The sequence below is a fragment of the Ambystoma mexicanum genome, chromosome 2p, assembly GCF_040938575.1.
Source record: "Ambystoma mexicanum isolate Mex_15411 chromosome 2p, UKY_AmexF1_1, whole genome shotgun sequence".
In the NCBI taxonomy this organism is placed as follows: domain Eukaryota; kingdom Metazoa; phylum Chordata; class Amphibia; order Caudata; family Ambystomatidae; genus Ambystoma; species Ambystoma mexicanum.
Genome location: NC_090923.1, coordinates 1,187,283,292 through 1,187,304,589, shown reverse-complemented (window position 1 = coordinate 1,187,304,589; position 21,298 = coordinate 1,187,283,292). Strand labels below are relative to the sequence as shown.

The 21,298-nt window shown below is 50.5% G+C and overlaps 1 protein-coding gene across 1 annotated transcript in view; it reads right to left on the bottom strand.

Annotated features, from left to right (window-relative positions):
- Positions 1–9,634: 9,634 nt before the first annotated feature.
- ABCD1 (ATP binding cassette subfamily D member 1) overlaps positions 9,635–21,298 on the bottom strand; it is a 282,766-nt gene continuing 271,102 nt past the window's right edge. Inside the window, exon 10 of the mRNA XM_069645376.1 lies at positions 9,635–17,131. Within this exon, the coding sequence (XP_069501477.1) occupies positions 16,903–17,131 (229 nt within the window). The 3' untranslated portion in view covers positions 9,635–16,902. The remainder of the gene's footprint in view (positions 17,132–21,298) is intronic.

The window sequence follows — 21,298 nt, the reverse complement described above, 5'->3', positions numbered from 1 at the left end:
GTAGAGCGCGCGCGGGGCGGATAAAGTAAGTGTGTGGTGCGGATGAAGTAAGCGTGTGGTGCGGATGAAGTAAGAACGTGGTGCTTACTACTCCAGCACCATTGTGGCAGCCTCTATCAGGAGCAAAGCCCTCTTTGAAGTACTAAAGCATTGTACCAAAGCCTCACCCGACCCGGAGGTACCAGCAGCTAAGGAAAAATGCAACAGAATCAACATTTTTTGGTTGAAGAAAACAAAAATCCATGGGACCCTCAATCAACCTTTCACAGCATTTGCATCCCCTGCGCCCCGCGACGCACTCTGCCCCTCTGGACCGAATTCTCTCCTTTCTCCTCCTAAACTCCTAAAAATGACTGCCTCCCTTAAACAGATTTCTTACTGTGACGATATAATTCCAGTCTCCGTTATTAAACAATTGACAGGCCCGGCGCTCAATGCACTCCTCAGCATCATCAATGCCTCCTTCGCAGAATGATCATTCACGGACACCCTCAAGACTGGTCTCATTGATCTCTTTAGAAAAAAACAACTCTAAATCCAGATGACCTTGCCAATTACTAACATCCCGTTTATTGTCAAATTCTTGGAAAAAGTAGTTGCTACACAACTACTAACTAGAATTGAACAACTCACCTCCTAAATGACTACCAGTCAGGGTTCCACCAAAAGTGTAGCATGAAGACAGCCACCATCCAGGTGGTGAATGATGTTCTCCAAACCATGGAAAGGGGCGACTCATGCCTCCTCGTATTCCTTGACCTCTCGGCTGCATACGACACCGTCGACCACCGCATCCTTCTTGCTGACAGGATGAGATTCTCTTGCACTATCCTGAATTGGTTTAGCTCCTTCCCCTCAGGCAGACACCAGGTTGTCCAGATGGACTCATTGCGTTCTAACCGACTCCAGGTCTCCTGCGGAGTCCCGCATGGCTCCATCCTCTCACCAATCCTTATTAACCTTTACACGGAGCATCTCGGCACTCTTCTCAAATATCTCACCCTCCGCCAACACACAGACAATACTCAGTTTTACATGAGAGTAAATAGTGTGCAGGACATCATATTTACGATTACCTCGCCATCATCCAAGTCCTGGATGGCGACTGCCTACCTCAAACTAAACCCATTCAAGACTGAATTCGTCCTCATCAGTCCGCCTGCTAAAAAGCTCTCAGGCTATGCAAATACCTTAGGCTTCACCATTGACAGCAATCTGTCCTTCCAGAAACACATAGCCAAGAAGGCCCACACAGCCTAGCTCAGAATCGCTAACCTTCGAAAAATCGGACCCTTTGTCCCGCCGCAAGACTTCCAAAGTGTAGTGCAGGCATGTGTGGTCTGGCAGATCGATGGGGGAAATGCTCTCCCAGGAATATCAGCTGCTCACTTGGCTCCCCTAAACGCAGTCCTCCCCGCTGCAGCACGTCTCATTACAGAAGCACAGAGATTTGACTGAATTACCCCATCCTACATTGGTTTCCACCCCAAGCCAGGTTACCGTATAAGACTGCATCTAGCATCTAAAAAGCAGTCACTAGTAGCACACCAGCGTTCCTGGTGGCTAGGCTACACATCTGGTAGCACACGTTCCTCGCACAGCAAATCAACCAACTGGCTTGAATCGCATCTTGTCTGCAAAGAGGACCCGCAAACAATCCTTCACTTGTCATGCACCCACCCCCTGGAACTCAATCCCGGGCTCGGCTCGGAATGCCCCTGCAATTCTCCAATTTTGCAAATCTCTCAAAACATGGCTCTTTCAACACCTGCCCAAGGACCAATTCCAATGGACACACATACCAACGCACAGACCTCACAGTACTTTGCTACTGTTAAAAGATGGCAGCCCAAATGCTGGCTACCCACACTCTGTACAGCGGTCCGCCGCTCTCGAGCTATGTGCCTGCTTTAAACAATAAAATATTTAATTTTTTAGTGCTTCAGCTTCCTGCTGGAAAGCGGTCTTGTGATAATTATTACTCGGTCCACATTAAAATGTATACAGCCCACGTGTGCTTCAGAATGTTTCCCTCTGCACTAAGCAGGGAAGGACCCAAACATGTTGAAATGGACTCCCACAAGCCGATAAACATCTTCAGCCAGTCCTAATCCCGTGTCTTGTCAGGGAACCCCCAAACAGACCTTTGAAATGGGCCCCTGCTCACCTTCACCTGGCCCTGGAGTTTGCTCATCTCTGAATGATTGTTTGAGGGTGTAGGGCATTGGGTCGCTCCTGAATATTGAGGCCTCTGCTGGCACCTTGGGGAAAAGCCCAACATATTTCACTTTGTGTGCCTTCCTCCAGGTTTCATCCTTGGTAATCCCTTCGACCATTTAGGTAGATTTGGATGAAACTTGGGTTCTGCATATGGGCACCCGTGAGTTAACACTCTCTGGAGCACATTTTCAATGTGCACATTATGTAAATGACGTAAAAGGCATGTGTAGGGCTTGTACACCATTCATTCACGTTAGAGCTAATTTTCAATCAAGTGTATGGCTGAGACGAGGAGTGGAATGCAACTTGTGTTTCTTCGCAATACAAATGCTCCAGAATTTGTGTCAGCATGGATTTTGTGCTGGCGCAAATGCTGTGGATTCCCAGCATAAAGCAGGCGGACACCATAGTGATCCATTGTACATGCTGCCTGCCATGCTTGCACGGTAAGCAGTGTTCGCAATTGAAATGAAACACTGCCCTGACACAAGAGCTTGTCGAGCAGGGTTTAATTGCAAATGTGAGAACCGCTTGCAATGCGAGCATGCTAGGCAGGGTTTACTCACTTTGCACAGCAAAGCGCAAAAAGGTTCAGGGCAAAAGGCAGAGTAAGTTATGCTCTTAAAGTGAAATTCCTAAGTACCAGAAGCGTAACGTTTTTCAGGGGCTTATCATGATGGAGTCACAATATAAGACTGGAAGGGGAAGGTAGGAACAGTATCAACAACACTTTCTGGAGGAACATTAAAACAGTGGGCAACAAAAGAAAGAACTAATGCGTGATCGAGGCACGGGCTTCCGAAGACGGCTACTTTTCTTCCAAGAAAGGGTTGCCATTTGAAGGCAACACCATGAACTGGTCCAGCAGGTCCTCCTCATCTCAAAATGCAAGTCAGATGTACAGCCGCACAACATTTGGGCGGCCATCTCAGCACTGCAGGAAACCGCCCCTTGGTGGTGGCAGGAAAGGAACAAGTTACTTACCTGTAACTGTTGTTCTCCAGCATGGGTCTGGCATGGATTCACATGCTCATGAATATTCCCCTGTCGTCAGGCCGGGAATCCTCGGTATAGAAAAAAAAATCAGTATCAGTTTCGTTTCTGATCTGTCTTTCTCAGTAATAACCAATCACTGGTCTCTGGGTCATACTGCCCCCAGCCAATGACTGCCCTCTCCCTAAGTCCCGCCCCTGGCAGCCATCCTCAGATTTGGTAGCACGTGAAGTGGCAGTATGACCAAGTGAAGAGCCGCAGAGGGGTAGGCGGGAGGGTTTGCATGTGAATCCATGCCAGACCCATGCTGGAGAACAACAGTTACAGGTAAGTAACTTGTTCCTTCTCCAGCATGGGGTCTGGCATGGGGTCTGGCATGGATTCACATGCTCATGAATATAAGAATACATAGCAGTATACACATGCACAACCACGGGAGGTGGCAAAAGGCTCAATATCAAGCAATACAACAACTCAACATTAAGCAACTCTTACCTCCTCACCAGGCTCACCTTAGGAGAACAGGTTGCGCAGCACTGCCTGGCCGACTCTGGACTCCTCCCTGGAATCCCGGTCGACGCAGTAGAATCTCGTGAAGGTGTGCGTCGACCTCCACGTAGCAGCCCTGCAGATGTCGAGCAGGGGCACACCACACAGGAACGCCGTAGTAGCAGCGATCGCTCTGGTCGAATGGGCCCTCGGACGGCCTGGCAACGGTCGGTTTGCCAACCGGTGACAGTGCATGATGCAGCCGGAGAGCCATCTGGAAATGGAAGTCTTCGAGAGAGCCTTCCCTTGATTCACAGGTCCAAAGTTCACAAACAGCTGTGATGTCTTCCGAAAACTCTTTGTGCGGTCCACGTAGAACTTCAGCGCTCTAGCTACATCCAGTGAGTGCAAAGTCCTCTGAGCCGGCGACGAAGGCGACGGGAAGAAAACTGGCAACACCAAGGGCTCGTTGAGGTGGAAGTCCGACGGCACCTTGGGCATGAAGGAGGGGTGCGTCCTCAGCACCACCCTCGTGTCGTGAAAAGTCAAGTATGGAGGCTTGCAAGACAGGGCCTGGATCTCTCCCACTCGTCGTGCAGAGGTGATGGCCACGAGGAATGCTGTTTTCCACGACAGAAACTTCAACTGTACTGAATGCATAGGCTTGAATGGGCCCCCCCCCCCCATGAGCCTAGTTAGCACCACGTTGAGCTCCCACGCCGGGGCAGGGGCCTTCACCGGCGGGAATGATCGGAACAGTCCTTTCATAAATTCCTTCACCAGATGATGAGACCACAAGGATGCCCGTCCTGTAGTTCTGGTGTAACGTGAGACGGCAGCCAGATGTACATTGATGGAAGCGTGAGATAGGCCAGTCTTGGCCAAAGACAGTAGGTACGGCAATACTTGAGGGGGCGTAATCCGCAGAAGGTTAATCTTCTGTGCACGGCACCAGACAGAGAACCTCTTCCATTTATGTCCGTAGCACTTGAGAGTTGAGGATGCCCTGGCCTTTGCAAGAACCTCTCTGCAGTCGGCTGGGGTGTCGTATCCTCCAAACTCTAGTGCTGCAGGAGCCAGGCCTGCAAGTTCAGCGACTCTGGTTCGTGATGAAGAATGGCGCCTCCTTCTCTGGAGAGAAGATCCGCGTCCGTCGGCAGCTTGACTGGTTTGGACGGTGACAAGTCCAGAAGGTCCGGGAACCAGATCTGCCTCGGCCACGCCGGTGTGACGAGGATCAACCTGCACCGAGACCTCTTGAGTTGGTTGACGAGCCAGAGTAGCAACGGCAATGGCGGGAATGCATAAAGGAACAGGCCGTCCCAGGGGAACGAGAAAGCATCGCCCATGCTCCTCGGTTGGGGAAACCTGCTGGCGAACCTCCGGCACTTGGAGTTCGCCGCCGTCGCGAAGAGATCGATCTGGGGTTTGCCCCATCGTCGGAAGAGTCGGTCCACTTGATCCTGGCGCAGTTCCCACTCGTGGCACGAGCGCAGCTCTCTGCTGAGTGAGTCGGCGATGGTGGTTTTTATCCCTGCCAAGTGAAAGGGTACCAGAAACATCCCTTGGGCGACGGCCCAATGCCATAGATCCTGGGCTTCCTTGGACAGGGCAGGGGATCTGGTTCCGCCCTGCTTCCGAATAAAACATCGTGGTGGTGTTGTCGGTGAAGATCCTCACCACCTTGCCCTTGAGGGACGGAAGGAAGGACCCGAGGGCCCAGAACACTGCGCAGAGCTCCAAGATGTTGATGTGGAGAGTCTTCTCCTCCGGGAGCCAAAGGCCTCTCGCGTGGAGACCCCCGGTGTGCGCTCCCCAACCTTCCAGGAAAGCATCCGTCGTCACCGTCACCTGGTGGGCCAGGGCTAGGAAACCTGTTCCCGCTGCCAGATGAGCGCGGACACCCCACCATCGTATCGCCTGACGGAACGCTTCGTCGGGCGGGATCCTGTCCTCGAAGCTGCCCGTCGTCTGGATCCAGTGAGCGTCGAGGAATTCTTGCAAGGGCCGCATCCTAAGTCTGCAGTGGGGCACCAGATAAATGCAGGACGACATCATTCCGAGGAGGGACTTGATAGACCTCGCTCTGGCCACGTCTGTGGCCAGCAGACCTACGATGGTCCTTATCCTTTCCTCCGACGGTGAGGCCCGCCGTGCCACTGTGTCAAGCTGTGCTCCCAGAAACAGGGCGACTTGCGACGGGACCAGGTGGGATTTCGGAAAGTTGATGGAGAACCCCAGGTCCGTGAGCAGCTGGACGGTCTTCGCAGTGTGTTCCACGGCGAGCTCCCTTGTCCTTGCCTGTATGAGCCAGTCGTCCAGGTAGGGGTAGACGTGGATCCCCTGCAGGCGCAGCCACACCGCCACCGGTGCTAGGCACTTGGTGAACACCCTGGGCGCCGATTTTAATCCGAACGGGAGGGCCTTGCACTGGAAGTGCCGCCCTTTGACCATGAACCTGAGGAACTGTCGGTGTCTCTTTAGAATAGGGATGTGGAATTAAGCATCCTCCAAGTCCAACGACGACAGGAAATCGCCCTCCTCCAGCTGTCCCAGCACGTGCTGGAGGTTGACCATCCGGAACTTCTGTGCCTTGATGTATTTGTTTAGACGTCGCAGGTTCAAGATGGGACACAATCCTCCTGTCTTCTTCACGAGGAAGTATCTTGAGTAAACTCCGGAGCCCCGAAGCCTCTTCGGGACGAGCTCGATGGCACCTTTCCTGTGCATCGCCCTTACTTCCAACAGCAGTTGAGGGACGTGATTTTCCTTCCTGGCCACAGGAGGAATGCGGGGGCACCTCTTCTGGAACTCGAGGGCGTGCCCCAGGGCCAGGGTGTCCAGCACCCAACGGTCGGTGGAGATGGACTCCCACACGCCGACAAGCTTCGTCAGCTGGTCTCCCACCGGGGTGCTTCGGCGGGGGCCCGACCCGACGGTCGGTTCAATCTTGCTTGGAGGCCGCTTTGCCTCCTTGACCACCTTGGCGACGACGAAGGAGATCCACCCGACTTGCCGCGTCCCCTGTAGGCCTCCTGCGACGAAGACCTTGCCGCTTGACGGTAAGTAGAGGAGCTGCTGCCGGCTCCCTTGGAGGCACCCTGTCTGCTTCCGGAGCTCCGAAAGGACGGCCGTCGCTGTTGGAGCACACCCAGTGCACGGGCCGTCTGCGTGTCCGTCTTGATCGTCTGAAGGGATTCATCAACCGCCTTGCCAAAAAGGTTGTTCCCATCGAAAGGCATGTCCAAAACCTTGGTCTGAACGTCCTGGCGGAAATCCGTCGCCTTGAGCCATCCTCGTCGTCTCAGGCAAACGTTGTTGCCCAACTGACGGAAACCGGTGTCGGCGATGTCCGTAGCCACCGTAATGGCGTGGTCCGAGGCGATCTCACCTTCCTGCAAGATTTCCAGGGCCTCAGCCCTCTTGGCATCCGGAAGGAAGTCCAACAGAGGGGCGATCTTGAACCACAACTCCCTGTCGTAGCGGGCTACGATGGCCAGGGCGTTGGCCGCCTTGATGGTCGTCGCTGCAGATGAGATGACCCGTCGTCCCATTGCATCCAGCTTCCTACCCTCGCCGTCCGGAGGGGAGGTTGAAGTCGAGGCCGATGCCGCCCCCCCCCCTTTCTTCTTGGCCGCCGCTGACACGACCCGAGTCCGGGGTAGGTTGCGCCCTAAGGCACAAGGGGGCAGCGTCGGGGACCAGGTAATTCTTCTCGTACCGGTCTCTCTTCGCAGGAGCCGTGGCAGGGTTCTTGAGGAGGGCGAGCCCCTCGTCCCAGATGTCATCAAGAAGCGGTACGGCAAGGACCGTCTTCCTTTTAGCCTTGCGCCGTTGGTAAAGGAACCCCTCCTTTTCCTAGGGGCAGAGCTGGAAAAGCTCAGATGCCCTGGAAATCGTTGCATGGAAGGATCCAATCTCGTCGGGTGGGGACGCCCGGGCAGGGGTCGACGGGGGACACGTCCCGTCGTCGTACCCGTCATAGTCGTGTCCATGCCTGTATCATCCCTGTGGGTAGTGGACCGGGGGAAGGCAGAGAAGGCCGCAGAGGCGGGAGAGGAGGCCTAGGATGCGTCCTCCTCCTCTTAAGTGGTGGGCTCCCCAAAGGTCCTGGCTCCGGTTCCTCCGTCGGGTCTGGCTCAGGCACCTCCGTCGGGGGAAGGGGCAACCTAGTCCTTATCTCCAAGTATAAGGACTGGATGGCTGACAAAATGGCCACCGAGGTGTCCTGCGGCGCCGGAAACGACAGGAGCGAGGGCTCTTTAGGAGCCTCGTCTGCGTCACCGTCGCCCTCATCGGGATCCCTCCCGATGGACTGGGCCTCCTCCACGACTTGGATGAGCTCCTCTTCAGATCCACGATCTGTCCGTATCCACGACAGCCACCAACCCCTCCCCCACCCTTTCCAACGAGGACTTTGTGGGGGACTTCTCGATGGGCCTGAAAGACGACTCCCTCCGCGGTGGCAGGGAGACTCTGGTACCTGAGGGCGCCCCCACTGGTGTAGCCTCCACAGGCTGAGCCAGGGCCGCGGCGACATCCTCAATCGAGGTCTTAGCAGGGTGAATGAAGGCCAACGTCACCTTCTGTATGCCTGGGGCCTTCACCTTGGGGGGAGGGTCCGAGCCTCACTCCCCCGCTGCCGGAATCTTCGAGATCGACCGGGGCCTCTCCAGAAGCTTCGCCGGGTTCTCTGACTTCCTCTTACCCGAGCCAGAGCGTTGGCTCGTGGTCGATGGCGCCGAGGAGGATGCGCCCTGCCTGGCAGCCAAGGAGCCCGAGTGTTCGGCACTCCCGGTGCCCGCGGACTCGTGGTGCTTAGCCTTTTGTTGGGCTCCCATCACCAGAGCACCCTTACAGGACTTAGAAGACCGCTCTGACTTCTTTTTCTTCTTCTCGCCTGGCGGGCTCTTACCTTCCAGCCAGTTGGCGAGACGGAGGTGGCGATCCTTCATGGTCCGCTCCGACATGTTCCCACAAAACGCGCAGTCCTTTTCCTTGTGCGTCTTGTCCTCATGGAGACAGTAGAGGCATAACGAATGCTCGTCCTCCTTGAAAACGTTCTGAAGCTGGCATCCAGGGCAGGTCCTGAACAGCTTCCCGGGCGTCAGGCTCCCTTTCTTCTGGGCCATGTCCGGGGTAGGCCTCGGAACTTCTGGAATCCTCCAAAAGCGCAACTCGACGAAATCTTCACCCTTGAGGGGCGTAGAAACTCCGAAACGGATCCCCGTTGATCGGAAGAAGAAACGGTGGAGCTAGAGGCTCTATTTAACCGAAAAAATGAGAAAATCTCCTGAAAAAAAAGCACGAAAATGCAGCAAAAGCTCGAGAGCTAAGCACGAGGACTCCCAACACTTGAACGTGCGGTAAAAATCTGAGGATGGCTGCCAGGGGCGGGGCTTAGGGAGAGGGCAGTCATTGGCTGGGAGCAGTATGACCCAGAGACCAGTGATTGGTTACTACTGAGAAAGACAGATCAAAAACAAAACTGATAATGATTTTTTCTATACCGAGGATTCCCGACCTGACGACGGGGAATATCCATGCCAAACCCCCTGCTGGAGAAATGTTGACCATTTGGGTATGTATGAGCAGATACTCCACACAGAGGTGAACTGGTTGAAATGAAAATCAGTAGATTTACCAGCAGGCCAGTGTCTTTGAAAGGCATGAAAGGCTGGGACATAATCACTCGCATTTCTGGGAAAAGCGACAGACTCTTCCGCAGCCCTTTGTGAAGCATCTGCCTGCTCGGACACTTGCAGGCTCCCCTGGATGCCAAACCACCTTTGACTTGGCGGTCCAATGGAGCAGGAAGGGTTTACCAAGGTTCCACATCGGTGTGTATTCCAAGACAATGTCACATATTCAAGAATTAGGCACCAATGCACAGTAAATGCCAAGAAAACAAAAAACAAATCAAGAACACAAATAGGTTTCTAAAATAACTCGTTGAGCTTTACTTGTAACAAACACGCAAACAGGCACTTGAAACATTAAGGCGATGTGGCATTTGCTTTTTCCTTGACATTCGTTTTCTTTTGCTATAAAACAATTCATGATTTATTCACTTTGTGTCAATTTCTTTCTTTTGGTTATTGTTGCATAGTACGTAATTTCACCATGGGTGCAGGGGACAGTATCGCCGCCCCCGAGGTGCGCTCTGCGAAATCTCTGCCCCCACCTTTCAAAGCTCTCTTTAAGGGCTACATTGGGGTGATAAGAATGAAAGGGGTGTGATGGGTTCATGGATCGAAGACAGAAAAAGTAGGAAACCATTTTAGCCGAAATTGCGGCATGGTACCCATGGCTGCTTTGTTTACTAAACTTTCAGCAACTTTTCACTAACATAGAAAGGGCTATACATCGTAAAAATATTCTTCGTTTAAAAGAAGTGTATTTCACCACACATTTGTAAGACCATATTAATAAGTTCATATCCCCTCTCTTTCAGGGATCAGCGGTGCCATGCTGTTGCACAGATGAAAATTAAAGAGGCCAGTCATCCCTTGCAAGCACCCCGAGCCCTAACTTCAAGCAAATCATTTTTCAAAATGAACACCCCATTTTCCCTCCAATGCCTTGGTTCCGAATTCCACAGCCTTCCCTACCTGCTGCAAGAGGGCTTCTGTTAAATGTGCGACTTTCCAGAAAGCCCAAGCCACATTTTCCATTCATTGCCCATCGTGCTGTCACAACGTTAAAGGCATGCTATGGAATGCAGGCACCATTTTCCCTCTGTACAAAACAAAAGCGGTACTAGGGTTGGATATTCTTTCAGGACAGCGGTACTTGGGGGAAATTACAAATCGCGGTCACCAGATCGTGTGTCCCTAAACCGCTAATGCCCAAAAGCCTGCACCAGAAAGCACGATGCTCAGTGCTACCGGGTTTCAGTGACGCGTTCTGGGGACCAAGATCGGTTAGGCCAGTAAAGGTAAGCAGTGGGGGTGGGGGTTGTGCGGCGGTGCAGCAGGAGGGTAGATGGGCAGGGGACCCTCCCTGAACAGGACAGAGGGAAGGGAGAAGCTGGCATAAGACCGACACTGCAAGGCCTTAACCGCAGCCTTCAGCAAAGTCGGTTTTATGCTTGCGACATTTGGACATAGAACTGGAAATTATGCCAATTTCTGCCACGGTCTCTTCCAGGGCCCTGGCAAACACCTTCCTTCTGCTGGTTGGGCGGCTGTTAGTAAGGGGGGTGGGGGGGGGGGGGAAGAGTGTGAGAATACAGCTGTTCAGTAGTCACCGAGCATGCGTGGATTAGGGAAGATTATCAGGGTTGGTACATACTACCAATTATCTTGGAATGTTTTAAGATTTAAAAGCAAGTACGTATATCAAACGATTTGTACATTATGGCCGACACAAAAAAACAAGGATAGGGTCAAAAGACATCTTTTTACTTGTAATTTGTACTCCATAAAGTGATGGGTGCGCAAGGACCTCAGCCCGCTTAAAATAAATGAACTAAAAAACCAAGACAACTCCTACCCAGCTTTCAAGAAGACTTTACAAAAGGAAATATATTTCCTGGTTGGACACAGCTTGGGACGTTTTATGGCCTGCGCAAAATGTTGGGGGAAGAAGCAGCCCCTGTGGACGCTTTTCAGAGCATGCAACTTTACCAAGATGTCTCCTTTTCCAAACGTATGCTTTGAACACTGAACACTGTGTAAAGTATCCCAGGTCCTGAAGCATGATATTAAGTAGGGAGAACTGGAGACTGTCAACTAATGATATCAGAAAAGCGAGAAGAAAGTAGGCCTGACCAAGAAAGGCCTACAGGCTGTGTTTTCATTCAGGACAGACCTGGCTGAAAAAAACAGAACCTGAAAAACAGTGCTAGATCAGGTCTTGGCTTAGGGAGTTTAGGACATCGCTCTCTAATGGGGCCACAATGCCATGGCATGGGCAAGTGGACTTTAGAATGAAATGGATCATAGGGTTTTTAGGATGCAGATGTCAAGTTCTAGAGTTAAATTGATCGTGAGAATTAGAGGGAAATGTCTTCCTTAACTTAGGGTTTGGGATTCTTACACAAAAATGCAAAGGTTTTTGAGTCTTTTAAAGACTAGTTTAACTACACAGACACGTGTCCTGTATTTTGGATGAGGGGAAACTGAAACGGATCCCTGGTTTTTAAAAAGAATGAAGTATCTACACTGGCGTAAAACTTGTGCTGTAAAAAACCAACATTACCCCATACTGGATGTAACATGGATTGGTGAAAGGCCAAGCGGCAAACCTGAATGTTATATACAGAGCCTACAGCCACTGTCATGGCTTTATAATTAAGACGCACAAATTTTAGTTTGGTCTTCATTTGTACAAAAAGGATGCTCAAAAGACTGCCATAGGATTGCGCCATTGAACATTTTTAACCCACATAAAAAAAGTTAAGGCTGGCAGGTAATGTTCAACCGCAGTCCGCTATTACAGCAACTGGAACAGCACCAGTACTTCTACCAAAGTACAATCAGACAAAATAGAGTCCACACAAATCACCTGCGTTAGCCAACAAACTGTAAAAGAGGAGCTAAAGGAGTGGAATGGATATACTGGAAATTACAAAAAACAGAAAAATGAAGCGCCTCGGACAAACGGTTGGCATGAAGCAAGCTGGGCAAGGTAGACTGTCTAGAAAGAGGGTCTGTAACGGGTGGTCGTCGTAGTCAGCTGTGAGGATCATGGAAGTTGAAGTCCAAAATATCTGGGCAGCTGCATGTTGCAGATCCCCGTTGTAGAGAGTCACCCCTTCTATCTCGAACATCAAAAAAAAAAGTACAAATCTCTGGTCTTTGCCATGTTAATGCCCAGGGAGAGTAGGAGGAAGAGCGGGGGTAGCTTGCAATAGAGACACTGATATCCAGGGGGGAATTTTCTTAATGTTTTGGCACCGGCAGGATATGAAATTATTTATATAGTATACACTGCCACCTTGACGATGGCCTTCATATCCTAGCAAGTTGTTATTACACAGCTAACAGGAGCAATACAATGAAATGGCAAGAAACAGAATGTGGTAGGTCAGCCAGGGCTTTCCTATGTTGACACACCTGGGAAGAGACCACAGCTCTACTACAGCCATCAAGGAATACTGCCCTCTCCCCAAGCAGCTTCCCAAAGGCGTGGGGACACTCGCCCCTGGTACAACTAGAATAATAATAGATTACCAATTGTCACAGATAGCTAAATTAAATAAATTACTACCAAACAACACAGTCATTACACTCAGATTAGTTAGACATATATAGTGTGCAAGTTGTGTGAGCAAGGCGCAGAAGTGCTTAGGCAAGGAAGAGTGTTGGGAAGCTTGGTTTGTGGGTGGTAGAATAGAGTGCGCTCTCCACCGGGTCTGGGCAGAGCAGGGCAGGGCAGGGCACGAGGTGTATGGTAATGAGGGCATCAGGAACCACCAAGCACACATTTTGCAGTCGTACATTTTCACTTCAATATCTTGGTTATGGGGTTAGGAAAAGAAAAATGAAATTGCCTGTAACACTAACAGGACTTCTCACTCAAAATCTTCACAGAGACACACATTTGACATCACTACACAATCTAGGTGGAGCGTTACAGCTGAGAATCTGAAAAGTATAACCGCAAGGAAAAGGTGGGGCTACCCAGAAACAGACCTGTGACAGGACTGTGGCATCTTGATGCACCTCTCTAGGTCAGGGTCTCTGCTCAGTGGCCCAATCCAGGGTGAAAAGGAGAAGGGTCTGCTCACAAGGCAGCTGCATTTCACAGTTTCGGGTTTATAATTCAACACAGGTTTATACAAAATAACGCAAAACCTTCAACAACAAATTGAGAGGGTGGCCTAAACAAAGTAAACCCTCATGAGAAGTTGCTCGGGGTGGCAGGAGAATCATGGGTCCCTCACATTCAAAATCAGTGAAAATGCATGTACATGAGGACAGTGTGTACTTAAGAGAGACTGTGTAAAGGAGCAGGTCGCATTGTATGTACAGGAGCCCAGAATTGTCCGTGTGTACAGGAGCACAGGCAGGACTACCGGTACATGAGCACAGAAGAGCTAGCGGTCACAGAAGAAAGGAAGGGACTGCAGGAGCATGAGAAGATCAGCATGTAAAGCAGGACAGCAGGGCCCACGTGCACAAGTAAGTAGAATGCAACGTGTGTACAGGACCACAGACATGAATGCAAGTACAGAGAGAACCACAGGAGCAGTGAAGAGAATCAGGAATAGGTGAGCATGTAGGGTACTGCAGACAGTGTCTCGTACAGCAACAACGACGTGACTAGGAGTAAAGGACCCACCTCATGCGCAAACACAGAGCGCGTCACACGATGGTCACGCTTAGATGTGAGAAGAGATCAAAGCATTCTACAAGTCTTAGATGAATGGATGTGCAAAGACGTCTGCTGCATTGGGAGAGACCCTTGGGACAGGTAGGGCTGTGGCCCCATGCAGGACTGTGCCCCCCCTCCTTCAGGTCAAATACTCTCCATTGTGGGGCATTGGGTATGTATGCCACAGGCGGGATAAAAAGTGACCATCAAATGAGGATTATAAAATTACAAAAGCACCTGTGCAGAGACAGGAAGAGGGTGCGACCTATGCAGCAGCACCCAGGCTTATGAGCGCTGCCTGCATCGCTCCTTGCCACAAATCGTAGAAGCTTCTTCCTATACTCAGGGTTCCTCAGCCTACCCGTGTTCACAGAGAGCATGTTCCTTCAAGCCTTGTTTAGTGCACTATGCGTTTTACAGCAGGACAAGCCAATTCATAGTGTACAATTATTTTTTAAAAATCTGTCTCGAAATGATTGGCAAAGGGTTAAGGGTTAAAGACACCTGGGTAAAATAGTAAAAATAAATGTTGTGCTTCAGTAGAAACAGTCAGAAAAAGGAGAACAGTGGGACCTGTGAACATCTTCCTGGGGCGTGTGCCAAGTCAGGTCAGTGTTTAGGAAAGGGCAACTAGCATGTCAAAAGATGCTCAGTGGACCAGTGACTCACGACTTGAGTGTGCCAGGTCCTTGGAAGGGAGGGGCGGTGCCTTAGAACGTGAGCGACACACATGGCCAGTGCTGTAAAGAAAGGAGGCTTGAGACGCCCATCAAAAGGGAGGGATGGGCAAGTAAGGTGTGCAAGGCCAGAGGCTTAGGCAGCAGGGAAAAGCAATATATGCATTGAGGGCAGGGCCAGAGCCTCGGGGTGTGAATGGTGGGAAGGGGCAGTAACAATGGAGTGAGATTCAGTCAGGGAGGGTGCCTCAATGCAGGGGGTGGATGCTGTAGGGAGCAAGTGACAGACTCTAGTGGTGCCTTAGACTTAAGAGGAGGCCGAAACAGGGTCTACTTGGGAGAAAGAGAGGAGGCAGAGTACTTAAAAGGTTCATAATTCCTGACAGATGCAGATGGTCATGATACCGTAAGTCGTGAAAGGCACCTAGGAACAGTGCTTTGTAGAGCGGGGCTGGGCAAGGACAATGCCTTGGGGGTCGGAAATAGTCCAGGATTTTGATGCGGAGTAAGGTAGGGGGGGGAAGGAATTTTACCTCATGCATTCAGGGATGGTCTAAGATAGTGACTTTGGAAGTGGGGGGGCAGGGGTGGGCAGTGCAGCTAATATGTGCTCCCATCTTTCTTTGGGTTCCCCAATTTCCAGGTTAGTAGTGGTGGTCTTCCCTGCTGATGAGCACTAACCAGAGGAAAAAAATGGTTTGACAGCTCAGATTTTCACCAAGATATAACGTGTGCCTGCTATTCCCTGCTATTCCTGCTCACCATGCTTCTCCTCATCTTTCATTTGGAAAGGTCCTACTCTCCACGCTCAACAGGTCCTGCTTCTCTGGGTTCTCCGCAGTCTCACTTGAAGCCCCCTCCCTAGAGGTTCTCTCTCCTGTTTCGCTGCCATTTTAGCAAAAAACACATCCGTGGCATCCTCTATGGTGCCCCCTTTCCTTCATTTGGTGAACGCTCCGTTACCTGACTCGGTCCGTGTTCTGTTGGGAGAAGTGTCATTCTTGTGCAATTGTCCTGTGAGGAGACCTACAGCGCATTTAGGCCACAGTCGGGAACCAAATGGAAATGGAAGGGACAAAGTGGTTGCGTTTTTGTTTAAGAAAAAAAGTGCAGTCATTAAAACGCTGAATGGCATACTTGAATACGAAGACCATTTTTCTGAAATTCGGATCAATCCTAGGGAACACTAGTGCGAAAAGGCCTCTGTCTTGTGTGCTTTCACATTGCTGAATATTCGGTAACCAAGGAGCTTTGGTGCGTCCACAGCGGTAGCAGCAAGGTGAACCAGGCCGAGTGATCAACCTGGACACCTCATGTCCTTTGTTTAAGCCACTCTCACGCTTTTGAATAAGGAAATGTGGTTACTGCTTCTCTATTCATCATCAGCGCCGAAAATAAGTGCATTGACTGACTGTAAATGAACGAGCCAACTCCACTGTCCTAAACACTCGTGCTTCTGATGGCATTTTAGTGCTGCTAATCTGCTTACCATAAGAAAACATGCTAGTACCAGCAGGAATCAAAGAGCAGCAATTATATATCAAAGTGAAAGAGGATTGTATTCTGCTCCAACTACTGTGACACGTCCGAAACCTGATACTGCAGTCCTACTTATCATTCAAAACCTGTGAAAAACCAGGGTGTGGCTGTCCTATTTACCATCAAAGACTTGTGCAAAGAGCACCTGAATACAAAAATCATCACACAAATCCTCACACAGACATCCAGCCAGGCAACCACAGGATGCGAGAGACTCATTAGCATGGACGTCTTAAAAACAGACTGCTGGCTGTGGTTTGGGGAGAATAGTTGGAGGATGAAGGATAAGAATTGGCAAGCTTGACTGACTGACAAGTTGTATCCTTAACAGCTTCAACAGATCAACCCACTCGGGAGAGAGGTTCATTGGGAAGGAGGATAAAGTTTGTGTGAGGAAGCTGGCATTTAACAGTGTGAGAGCTGCTGAGGATGTAGGGGAAAACAGAACGTGTCCTGCACTAGCTGTAAAACAGGAAGACCCAGTTCTCCCTCAGCGGGATATCTTCCCAGGCCAGCATCTATTGCTGGTCACGCAGCAAACCTTGTCACCAAGGAGATGATTGAAAAAATGTGTCTGGCCTGCACCCTTAACAGCCTCCCAGTGCCTTCCACACATTTCAGGCACATAGACGCCATTTGGTGTATCCTGGGGTTGGACAGTGTTTCAGATGGCAAGCTTTGTCTCTGGGTGCTCCTCAATGGTGCCAACAGCGGGGTCCTCGCCCAGGATCTGGCAGAGTTCCCCAAGGCGCTGTTGCATCTCTGGGACCCCGGCCAACTGCTGCTCCAGCCGCTGTTTCTCCTCCGTCAGCGAGACACGAACAGCACTGTCCAGCTTCTCGAACTTCCAGCCGCCTTCACCATCGAACTGTAGCAGGTGCGTGTGGTACTTCCTACAAAACAGAAGAGATAAGAGTCAGTGCAAGGGGTAGAGACCGTGACTGAGAGTCAGTCTCGGGGGAGAGAAAGAACTGCATCAGTTGCTTCTGGCAGAGGAGATGCAGGAGACTGCTGAATGCTGTGGTGCTGTGTGGGAGAGACAGTGACTGAGGGCCCCAGAAAAAGAGAAAACACTATACATCAGACACGGACCTGCAGCAGATGCACCTGGCACTTTGTACACATGCAGCAGAGGAGGAGGAGGTGGCTTGAGATGGGCCACTGTAGGAAAGGGAAACTGGGGGCAGAGTTGTGGTGAGGGGAGCACTGAAGTTGAGGTTCAGAGCGAAGGAGGGAGACTTGATCAAAATAGAGTGGCAGAAGGGCAAAGACCCTGGGACTTGAGTCACAGCGAATGAGGGCAGGGGAGAAATTCTGGCACAGATACATACATCAACTGAGGGAGGCGACAAAAGAGCAACACTGCTGGATGGGAGATGGATGGAGGAGATGGGCACTGCACTACTGAAAGTAAATTGACCGCCTAGAGCGTCCCCAGAAGCAAACTGCCAAAATGGTGCAGCATGGCAAACATAAGTGCTTTCAAGGCTAGCTGAGTATGCAGGTCAAGTTAGAGCCCAACACTGTTTCTGTTTCAAAAGGGGACTGAGGATCACTGAAAACAAGAAGGGGCCAAGCGGTCATCATTTGCGTCAATCTACGTTGCCATGAAGACTGGAAATAGCTAAAGGGGGAAGAGAACTGCAGCCTGGTTTATGTACAATGGAGATTTGTAACACCACTTCAAGGCTCCCCACCACACAGACACTATCTAGGCAATGTAGGCGTCATTTGATAATAACAAGAATTAGAAACATGAGCGATGTACAAGGCAACACAGAGATTGGAATAGGGCCATTAAAAGAGGAACAGGAACGTCCAAAGAGGAAGCAGAACGCATAGGAAGAGAAAACAGATTATCTGCAACACGAGCAAAGTCCAAAAGATGGCCAGGACTGCATTTTCTATTTTAAGATACAATGGGATGAGTTCAGCACGAAAAGGATAGAAAGGGTGTGAGGCAGAAAGAGAGGGGGCAGGAAGGTGCTGAGGGATGAAGGCAGGGAGAGAAACTGACCAAAAATTGTAAGAAGCGAAGAAAGAAAAACACATTTAAGTAAGATGAAGTTGTGAGGCACACTGCAGGCGGCATGGTAAGGGAGGGAGGCAAGCCGCAGCATGTTTAGGACAGGGGAGTGGGACGAGGTGTGGCAGGCAGACCGCCAGAGAGGTAGACTGGTACAGACTGGCTGCCCAAGACCCCAGCTGGTGTACAAAGGGAAGGGAACAAGGGGTACACTGTAGAAAAAGAACAGCAACCAACAGGCAGCTGCAGACTTCGCTTAGCCAGCAAAAGGAAAGCCAGGGCAGGGAAAAAACAGACCCACTGTCCCTGCAGTCAACGGGGCATCTCACCAAGGACAGCTCTTAGGCTGCGTTAATGATGCAGCATTAGTAGTAAGAGGAAGAACTCTAGTATGTGGCGAAACGCCTATAGCGAGTTGACAATAGAAGGCCTTGCTGGTCGCCAGCGTTGGCAGTGGCGCCCCCCCTCTACCAGAAGCCATGGGTCATTGGAGCGGCGGGGGGAGAATCAGGAGTAGTGAGCGGCGCAAGCTGGGAAAATGGGGGGACGGAATTGTTGTACCTTTTTGGGAGGGGGCTGCAAGGTCACTAAAAAGATGTGCGCAGGGTCAGACTTCCACTTAGGGTGCTGGGATTTTAGACTACAGGTGCCAGATCACAAGGCGATGGCAGGCACATTCTGGACTCGGACCCACAGCAAAAGAAAAGGTGTGAGAAGGAACCTGGTTGTTATTCGGTGGTTTAGTCTAACAGAAATGGCCACTAGAGATATTGCTGTGGATCTGCTGCCATGGGCCAATTGGGACAAGGACCCAGCCAATTAGCTCAGAGGCTTCTCTCTACGGGAGCGTAGCCGTGACCCAGCTGGATCCCCTTCTCTCAGATGTGTCTAGACGCAAGGGAAGGAGGTGCTCCGGATCTGGGGTCCGGGAGGGGGGGGGGGGCGGATGGCTCGTCCCTTTGGGGAGGCATTTTACTGTTCAAACGGGACAGCCCAGGCGCAAACGTACGTTTCCTTGATCTTTGAGGCAGATGGTCTCAATTTTGCTTCTCCATGCGCTGTGGCTTGCGCTCAATGGCGCTTACGAGACCGCTGCTAGGCGTGGCAGAGTTACAGGGTGCATCCAATTAGAAAGTGCTGTCAAGAACCACAAGGGTGAAGCACAGCCACTAGCTTGGTCCCGCCACTCGGGGGTTCTGGACTCCTGTAAGGCCACGGGAAGGGCTAGATGGGCCTGGAACTCCTTCCGCCCCCTATCTGTGGGAAGGAAATTAAGCAGAAGTGTCAAAGAAAAGTCACTCTGAGAATATCAAAGTAAAGTGACAAAAAAGTCAAAGTGAAAGTATAAAAAAATGTCATGTTAAGTGGCGTATCGAGAGGAATGGTGAGGGACTTTTTGATCGGGGAACCCCCTTGCGAGGAGAACCACCGAAGTTGTGACGTTAAGTGACAAATCGCCTGTAAAAATAACTCCTGCCTAATAAAGCAGTTGTGGCCGATGTTTTACCCACTCAAATACGTTGTATGTGTATGCATGGGAGGGAAGGGGGCAAGGGAAACGTATGTATTCTGTGTTGCCGAATGTCCAGTGTTTGCAGACTCCTGAAATTAGAAACATCCCCAATTACCCTCTGTAAACTATAAGAACAAAGCAACGACCTCCGATCAAACGCCACCAATTGCCATTTGTAAACTAGTAGAAGAGATGGACACAGCCTCTGATCAAACACCACTAGTGGAAAAAAGCAACATTAGCCCAGTTGGGCACTGCGGTTTTATAAACTCCTTTCCCTAGATCATTTAACTTCAGATCAGAAACCCAGATTGTTGGGACACGAGGAGGCGCAAAAGCCCGGCTAACAAATGGGGCAAACGAGAAAAGGTCCTGGGATCCCGTGCCAAACGAGTGAAGTGTGGAAACATACAAGAAAGGGACGACACAGCAGAGGGGAGGAGGAGACCTAAAAGTGGTGACACAGAGGCAGTAGCTATTTCACTCGGGGGAGTACTGTGAGCAGGAAACACTGGGCCACATTACAAGTTTAGTGGTATTTTGGCAGTAAAACTACTGAACCACCACCAGACAGATTTACCATTTCTCCACCTGGTCCAGAAGATTTACCACCTGACAACAAGTGGTGGTGGCAGTGTTAGTCCTCCTTTACTGGAGTCCATACGACTCCATGAGGATTACAGCAGAATTACAGCCGGTGGTAATTCTGCTGATTTTCAGAGCACAGCGGCAGAGTTACTCTAGCTTTTAGCTGGAGGTAAATCCTTCACTTCACTGCTGAAATTGTAGTACGGTGGTGCAGTAATGCAGCAGTTGCAGACTTAACACTCTGTTACTGCCATTTCTCTACCGTACCACCCTATTTGTAATGCGGCCCACTAACTTTGGTTGGCCTGGACGCATCTCACCCTGGTTCTCAATACAAATCACGACAGATTAGCTTCAAATATGAGATGCACTACTCCGACTTCGAATGAAAAGTTGTGGCAGACACAGACGTGGAGAAATTAACCAATCCAACCCATCCTGGGGTCTAAAGACAGTAGACAGACCATCTAAATGGGCACTGTCTTACTTCATTCCACAAAACATGTTGTATTAAATAACTAACTAGGTCGGGACTCAGCCGCGGCAGTGTCCAAAAATTGATGATGGCATGTCAAACATGGAGCGATAATGACACCTACTGTTCAAGATCAATGCGGTCCCTAAATTTAATTCTAGCATCAGCAATTTATGGAGTTGAATCATTCGTTTAGCAATACTCCCAAAGTATAATATGATATAGAACATGCATTGTTTCAAATTGGATCACATGCAGATAGGACTGCCACGGTCTACGGTGGAAGTGGCATCAGGCGCCTTTTGGCCCCTTCAGAACTTGACAGGAAGGGGATGAACTTTTATCCCAAATTAGTTCACAAACAATGACTGCAAACATGCTTTAACGATCATGAAAGAACAGAACTTGGGGAATATTATATAGAACATCCAAACCTTACAGGTGCGGATACGGCCGAA